At 38.6% G+C, this 8,511-nt stretch overlaps 1 protein-coding gene across 1 annotated transcript; it reads right to left on the bottom strand.

Annotated features, from left to right (window-relative positions):
• LOC131428607 (uncharacterized protein K02A2.6-like) lies at positions 1-4,032 on the bottom strand. Its single transcript, XM_058592655.1, has one exon. The coding sequence runs from the start codon at positions 4,030-4,032 to the stop codon at positions 1-3; it is 4,032 nt and encodes a 1,343-aa protein (XP_058448638.1).
• Positions 4,033-8,511: the final 4,479 nt, after the last annotated feature.

Below are 8,511 nucleotides of genomic sequence, written 5' to 3'. Positions count from 1 at the left end.
TTATGGTACGTAATCTTCATATCTAGATGGTTTTTTTGTAACACGTCGTTGTCGACTTAACGGATTCAATTCAGACCTTTCGTTGTCCTTCTGCTCAAGGTCAAATCCGTAGAAATCGCCTTCTGAGTTAGTAGGCTCTGGATACTGATTATGCCCGTCGCTGTTTTCTTCTCCAGTTGTAGGTATAGCATCGATTTGTTCTACTTCATTTCCGGACTGCCTTTTCAAATGTGCAACGTTGCGATCATACAACCTACCTGTAGCTGTGTCCTCAACAGTAACACGGGGCCCCGAGCGCTGCGTAACTACGTACTCATTCGGGCTGAACGTCGTTGATAACTTGTTTCCTGGTAATAGGTTCTGCATTAATACTGTATCACCTACCACAATTGAGGATTTTCTTGCCCTACGCCTGAGGTCTTCTGTCTGTTTCCCTTTATCTTTGAAAGCTTGATCTCTGTCGCGAGCCTCAGTACTGGTAGGAGCTGTCTCAATATCATTTAATGCTGGTATTTTAGATCTAATAGTTCGTCCATACAGTAATTCAGTTGGTGTTTTCCCAGTGATTGTATGAGGTGTGGTGTAGTACATCAGCAAATATTCACGAAGATCTCGCCGCCAGTCTCTACCGAGAGTGTGACTGATCTTGAGGCGTTTCAAAAGGGAGCGGTTTTGGCGCTCTACTAAACCGTTTTCTTGTGGCCAGTATGGGGTTGAATGTCGAAGAGTGATTCCTTTCATTTTACTGTATTCTTCGAGCTCTGTTCCTACAAACTGTTTCGCATTATCTAAAGTGATTGTTTGCGGGTAGCCGAGGCGGCTAAATATTCGGTCAAGCCTTTCTACAGTTTCTCTCGCAGTTATTTTGGTCATCGTCTCCACTTCCTTGTAACGACTGAAGTAGTCGATTATTACAAGTAGGTATGTTCCGCAAGGTAAAGGTCCGAGAAAATCAATAGCCACCTCAATCCATGGCTTCGAAGGCATTTCACGGCGGTTCATGGGCTCCGGTTTATTGGGTAAGCTCACTAATCTACACCCGTCACATTGCTTTACCCTCTTCTCGGCATCCCGGTCCATACCGGGCCACCAAACCCGATCCCGCAACCGACGCTTCATCACAGATTCGCCCGGATGGCCCTCATGAGCTAAATCTAGCATACGTGATCGTAAACAATCAGGGATCACTAACTTGTTCCCTCTGACAACCAGGTCACCGACGAACCCTAATTCGTTCTTGAAAGGAACGAATAGCCTAACTTGTTGTGCATCCCAGTTCATTGTATGCAAGCTTTGCTTCACGGCCTTCAAAGTAGGGTCTGTGCAGGACATCTCTTCAAGAAGTTGAACATCGATTGCAGCTGATTCGAGAACTGCTAGCACCATAAATTTGCTTTCTGCGTCAAACTCTTCCGGAGGCTGTTCCACAACTAATCTAGATAATGGATCCGCGATATTACTTGACCCTTTGCGGTATTTAACTGTGAAGGAAAACGACTGGAGCCTAAGCACCCATCGTTCGATTCGGGAGCATGGTCTAGATGTAGGCTTGAAAATCGCCTCCAAGGGTTTGTGGTCTGTTTCTAGCTCAAATTTGCGTCCTAAGAGATAAATGGAAAATCGCTCCACTGCCCAGACTAGAGCTAGTGCTTCTTTTTCCGTTTGACAGTAACGTTTCTCTGTCTCTGTCAGGCTTTTGCTAGCGTAAGAAATTGGTCGTGGAGACTCGTCGATGGGTCCTTCAAACTGTATAAGAACAGCCCCGAGAGCAACAGGAGAGGCGTCAGCAATTACCCTTGTCCGCAGCGTGTTGTCGAAGAACCGCAGATATTTGACGTTTCCAATCATCTCCTTAAGTTTAGCGAAAGATGCTTCTTGCTCTCTGCCCCAAGTAAATTTAACACCAGAATGAGTCAACTCACGAAGCGGAGCAGTTATTGTTGCTAGGTTTGGCAAAAACCGACCGATGTACGTCACCAAACCCAGGAAACTGCGGACTTCCTCCGAGGTTTCAGGAGCTCGAAACCTTTGAAGTGCTTCAATTTTACTGTTCGAAGGGTAGATGCCGTTGGGAGATATGATGTGTCCCAAAAATTCCAATTCAGATACCTTAAACACACATTTACTGTGATTCAGAAGTATTCCGTATTCTTTCAGCGTTGACAACACACATTTGAGTGCCGCATCATGTTTTTCTTCCGTGCTGGCAAAAATCAGAATATCGTCAATGAAGTTAACTGCATTCTTGCTGTAGGGGCTGATGATTTGCTCTAGAATTCGTTGGAATGACTCAGGGGCACAAGCAATACCGTACATTAGCCGTTTGTATCGAAAGAGGCCCATGTGTGTTATGAACGTAGTTATGTAACGACTCTCGCTATCAAGTTCTACTTGATGAAAAGCTTCTTTGACATCGAGACGGCTGAACCATTTTGCAAATGTGAACCGCGGTAGGAAATCTTCCATTGTTGGCATGATGTGTCGTTCTCGCACAATTGCCGCATTCGCTCTGCGCATATCTACGCATAGACGTAAATCCCCATTATCTTTTACGACTATTACCAGCGGCGAAACCCAAGGACACCCACCTTCAACAGGTTCTATGATGTCAGTAGCTAGCAGTGAATTAATTTTCTCCTCGATCTTCGTTAGGAGTGCAATAGGCGGCCGCCTAGGTTGTTGGCAAACTGGTAGCACAGATTTATCAATCGGTATCTTCATTTGAATACCCTTTATCTTAGGAAACGGCTGAATTCCTGTTGTATTAACTGCATTGACCCCATGAGTACTTGGAAATCCGATAAACAAAACTCCTAAATCTGTAGCTGTGACCCGACCTAATAAGCATTGTTGTCCACCCTTGACTACGTAAAATGTGGCGACCTTTTCAATAATCCTGCCGCCGTCGTCTATTGATACGGTTGTGTCAAACTTGCCCATAAGTGTTAATGGCTTCGCATTTTCTCCATAAGGTAGGAATATTTCATTGCAGTTCTTCGTTTGGTTCCATATCTTTACTCGATTCGCTTTGATGTAGTTCCAAGATCGCTCATCGACAATGTTTTTCTGGCACCCGGAGTCTACTAGCACCTGAAACACTACTCCACCGAGCTTTATCGGAATTAGTTCGCCCCCATCGCTAATGCTGAACAGAAAATCGCCTTCCGTGTTTTCTGAAGTGTCAATCTCGTTTACTTGGTGCGATTTGAATCGTTTGTTTGCCCATGGCATTTCTTTCTTTGGAAACTGCTTGCGTTTTTGTACAGCAATTGATCGACATTGGGCAGCGAAATGCCCGATACGTTTACATTTCATGCATTCTTTGGATCTTGCTGGACAAGCGGGATCGCTCGCGACATGGCCACTCCGACCACATCGTGTGCATACCTTACTCGGAAGTTGTTTGATTTTGTTTATATTCGACGATAAGGTGCTGTCCAGCTCGCTGGAACAACCAGTCCCCGGGAGGCTAATCAACTGTGCCTGCTGCTTTACTGATTCATACGAACTGACAATTTTTGTTACGTCATCCAGCTTAAGAACGTCTTTTTGAAGCAGCTGCTCTTTGAGGTCGTTCGGTGCATATAGAGTCACCTTATCAACCACACTAATGGCTCGGCTTTCTTCCGCATTGCTACCAAAGTTACATTGCGCTGCTTGATCCTGACAGCGAAGAAGGAACTTTTCTAATGTTTCTTCCGTATCGGGTTTCAGTGTCCAAAAAATGTTTCGCTCGAACGTTTCATGCTGTTTCGGTGAAAAATATTCATCCAACTTGCGTATTGCTACTGCAAATGGATCGATTGTTTTCGCCTCATCTTGCAGGACATCTGCACCGGGAATGGAAGCAAAAATCTCCTGCAGATCTGGCCCAGCTTTTGCCAAAAATATATTCTTAATGCGTGTGCGATCAGTATCTCCTGTCGCCGCGATTATGTATTCAAGATTTCTTTTATATTTGATCCATTCGTTCCTAATTATATTACGAGGAAGCGATTTGAACTTGAATTGGGGAATATCCCACTTCTCCATAGTCGCTTTCCTGAAAAAAAAATAACCCTCATCGGGTTATGGCGAGGTTATGTGCATTCAAAGACTCTCTTGCTTGTTAACACATACCTTCTCAGTTCTGTATTGATTTTGCTAAATGACCTCTGTCTTTCCTTCTGTGGGAAATTCACTGCTTTTCAGCAGCCGCTACCAGCTGTAGCCTGTCGACTTTGCGACTTTTCCACGTCCTGTTATTAGTAACGTGGCCGCCTCTGCGGTGTTTTGATTCCACCTCTGTGGTCTTTTTTTTCCGTACTTAAAAGAAACGGACATCGATAATGTTATAACCTCAATCATATGTATCTAAATTCAATATTGGTATCATTCGTTTTTTTTTCGTTACCTGTTTTTTTCACCTCGTCGCCAATGTAATACTCGCTTGTGGCCGTAATAATAACACAGATTTTTATGGTTTAATGATCGTCTTTTATTAACTCCCGCGCAACTGATATCAACTCAACTCAACAGACTCAACTTAACAACAACCTCGTTCCGCTCTCTGTACAGGCCCGCACTCAGGTACCACAGACTGAAAGTGAATTTCGTTACTACTTGTGTTAACAATATTTACTATAATTGTTCGAGTGGTTTTGTTGACCTTGAATTGCTGTAATCTGTCGTCAAATTCATCTTCAATTTCTTCTACAATAGCTACTAAAGTAATTCATGTTAAAATATGCACTTGTTTTATCGCTGTATTGCTTTGAAAATTGAAAATAAAATAAGTTATTTTTCAAAATAATTAAAATAATTCTAAGTTAACCAATTCTTGGGTCAAACCTTGTGCTGGGGTCCTTAGAATTTAAATTTGTTTTCGCTTTTAGCATCGCCCCTCCCAGTTATGAGAGCAACTGCTGTCAAATGTTTAACACAAATCTCCAAATAACCAGAGGAACGTTCCACTTGAGCCAATCTGTTGGGCTAGTTTCAGTTACCTTCAAGCGAAAACGATATTTTTTCAACTCGTCAAATTTAGCCTGGCACACTATGATTTAATTTCGCTGTTTAATAAGTTTTTTATGAAAATTTTCGGTAAAGAGAAGAGAAACCATGATTTTGAAGAAATTATTCCAGTTTTTACCAACCCATACACAACCTGACAGAAATGAGCCTGTTTCATATTTGTTCCACTGGATTCAGGGCGGCGCTAGTGTACCGAAACAATACGGGTGCAATGAATCACGAAACAAAAAGATTACAAGAGAAACCAGTACTTCATTACGTTATTTACGGTCACTGTGTATGCGTCCAGCAAAATATTTGAAAGGAGCGTAATTTTCATATTGTGACTCACGCAAAAACTCCTGAATTAAATCAAAATATTGCGAATTTTTCTAACAGCGCTGCATAGCAACAAACTCATCAATAACACACGTTATAAATCTCCAAACATGCGTATTTTGTAAATTATACTTATACTAAACCATAGTAACTAATCATCATAATTATTTTATAAATGCCAAGAAAGGCTAGCAAAATTTATTTTACTTATTTAAATATAAAAATTTAAACCGCAGATTGTCGAAAAACAGATACGTTATTTCCAAATGTTATTCTATTTACGACGCCATTGTGTATGGGAGCTGCCAAGTTGTCCACGGGTTAGCGGCCCTTACACGATCATTAAAAGTGTCATTACTAAATAGTAATGGCACTTTTAATGATCGTGTAAGGTCTACGGGTTCAGTAATGACACGAGTAATGATGGAATTCCGGATTTTTCATCATTACCAACATTATTTCTTCTTATTTTTTTGTGGAAGTGCTGAATATCTTTAGAACTATACGCGAAAAAATGACAAAGTGTAGATTTAAATTGTTAATATTTCATTAACCTTAACGTTTCAATGGCAAATCAAATTTATTTTCAGCTAAACAAAAATAAAAATATTGCTATTGCTATTGCTGGAGTAGTTACAAATACTCATCATTAATAATGAACGTGTAATGCTAAGAAGTAATGATGTACAGTAATGCAGTAATGACGAGCGTTTGAGCAGAAGTGTCATTACTTAGTAATGACATTTTTAATGATCGTGTAAGGGCCGCTGTTGGTTTTTACAGACCGATCAGTTGATCACACGTTGTTTAAAAAAACTTAAAATAATTTTCATGTTGTATGGTAAATCTGAATAATCTGGAAAAAATACAGCATGAAGCTTCTGTAAATTTGATAATCAAATATTTTAATTTTTGAAGCAACCGCTCGTGCTCCTCCGGAAATTAAAAAAAAACAGGGATGTTTTGGGTTTTTTTTCCGGAAAGGTTTCTAATAATTCATTTTTTCTTTAAAAAAATCACAATCAACCATCCGTTTCCATTGAAGCTACATTTGAAGGAAACGCATGATACTTTGTTCTATTCAATTGCCTGCTTCAAATTTGTGCATGAAAATAGATGTAAATTCAAAAAATATTTTTATCTGTCCAGCTATCTTATGCTTTGATTTTCGATATCCGATAAAGTTTACAAAATTACTATGTAGATTTTGACAGAACTACGAAAATTTTATTACAAAACGCTTCATGATCAATTCAATTTTCGAACTCTCTGATTCGGGACTTTTAACAAAATAAGACGGGTGGGTAATGTCACAGACATAACTGGAGGACGTGAATACGAATAAAATTGAAATTTTTTTCCATAAATACGTTTATTTCTTAAGGCCATTCATCGCCGTAGCATCAGTTTTACATAGAATTCTTATCCAAATGTAATACTAATATAGTCACAACGATTTGAGTTTAATAAAACATATTTTTCGTTATTTATTATTAAATCTACTTAGGAACATTATTTGAACCAACTGATTAACTGCTAAAAATTATAAAATAAGCTGAAATTTGTATACATTTTGTTGTTGATTTCGTAACCTATTTTGAGTTTGTTTTTATCAGCACAACATTTTTATTAAAATTTTGCTATTGGATGAGCTAATGGACGCAGTAGGAGTCAGAACTAACCCTCAAAAGGGTCAATTATCAAATTGAAACTTCAATTGTCTTTATGAAATGATAAAGAAGTTTCATGTAAGAAAGGTCACGACAAGCAAGAATGTCTCACACTTGGACATTGGATAGTCTACCTTGGGTACGCAAGGAATTTATTAGTTGAGATCTGACATCACGATACTCCACGCATGTCCAAACGAAATGGTCAATATCGCGGTAACCTTCACCACAAACACAAAGTCTCGGAAACTCCAATTCGAAGAAGATGTGCATCTAACGTGTAGTGATTGGACATGAGTCTGGACATCACACGAATGAAATCTCTACTCACATCCAGTCCCCTGAACCATGCCTTTGTCGATATTTTAGGAATAATTGAGTGCATCCACCGACTCAGATCATCTTTATCCCAAGAAGCTTGCCAGCTGGCAAGTGTTCTTTGGCGAGACTAAAAAAATAAAATTGACATGTTTTTTTGGGGGAATTTACATACTCAGTAGAGGAAAACTTAGCATAATTCCTTTTCAATATTTTTATGGAGTCGGAAACCTTGGACCACTCGAGTTTTATGGAAAAGTATTGAAAGAGTTGTGTCTTCCATTCATATTTCATCAAAAATATTGAATTACTTCAAAAGAGAAGAAATAATCCCTTCTATGCGACAATGTAAATTTTTGGTGTTTAGAGAATATAAGTGTTTTTCTTTAGTTTTGCAAAGGAACATTTTTTGTTTTTTTTTTTTATAATTCACATACACTGAGGTCTTTTTCACGCGGTTTTACATGACTTTTTCAAGCAGATTTCCGTAGTTATGCGTATTTTACGAGGATTTCCGAAGTTACGCGGTCTTTTCTATACAAATTTTCAAAGTAAAGTGGTTTTCTTGTTTTGTCTTATAAATGCACAAAGCGTCGAGTTTTAGTGTTATCCCGATTTTTCTCTAGGACAGCTAGAAAGTTTTCGATTTATTTCCCGAAATCGATTTTTTTTTCAAACAAATTTTTGTCGAGATAACACCAGATCTCGATGTTTCATGAATTTTTGAAGACACTAGGTAAAATTAATTTTTCTTTAGTTTTGCGTTTTTTTACCCGTATTTCCGAAATCGTGCGATTTTTTATGCGACAAAAAAAACTTCAGTGAACTAGAAAATGAATGCTAAACGGAATATCGCAACAGATAACTTGTGAAAAACTTATCCTAGGGAGTATTTTGTTTAGTATTGTTAATAAAGTCGACACAAATATGTAAAAATATCTTAAAAATCGAACCATTTTTCGAAACATTCATAAAAACCTGTTGAGATCTATGATTTTTTCAAAATATGAATATAAGAATCACATAATTTTGTTATACAGATTTGATTGAAAACTTTGGAATTTTCAGAAAAAAAAAAACTGAAAATATGAAACTTTGCAACTTTGCAAACATAAATTTAAGTAAACGGAATTTTACACGTTTTGAACTCACAAAAGCAACTAATAAAATGTCAGCCATGTCACAAGATTTT

This window comes from Malaya genurostris, chromosome 1, assembly GCF_030247185.1.
Source record: "Malaya genurostris strain Urasoe2022 chromosome 1, Malgen_1.1, whole genome shotgun sequence".
NCBI classification, from domain to species: Eukaryota; Metazoa; Arthropoda; class Insecta; order Diptera; family Culicidae; genus Malaya; species Malaya genurostris.
The sequence above is the reverse complement of the archived record's forward strand: the minus strand, read 5'-3'. Positions and strand labels throughout refer to the sequence as shown.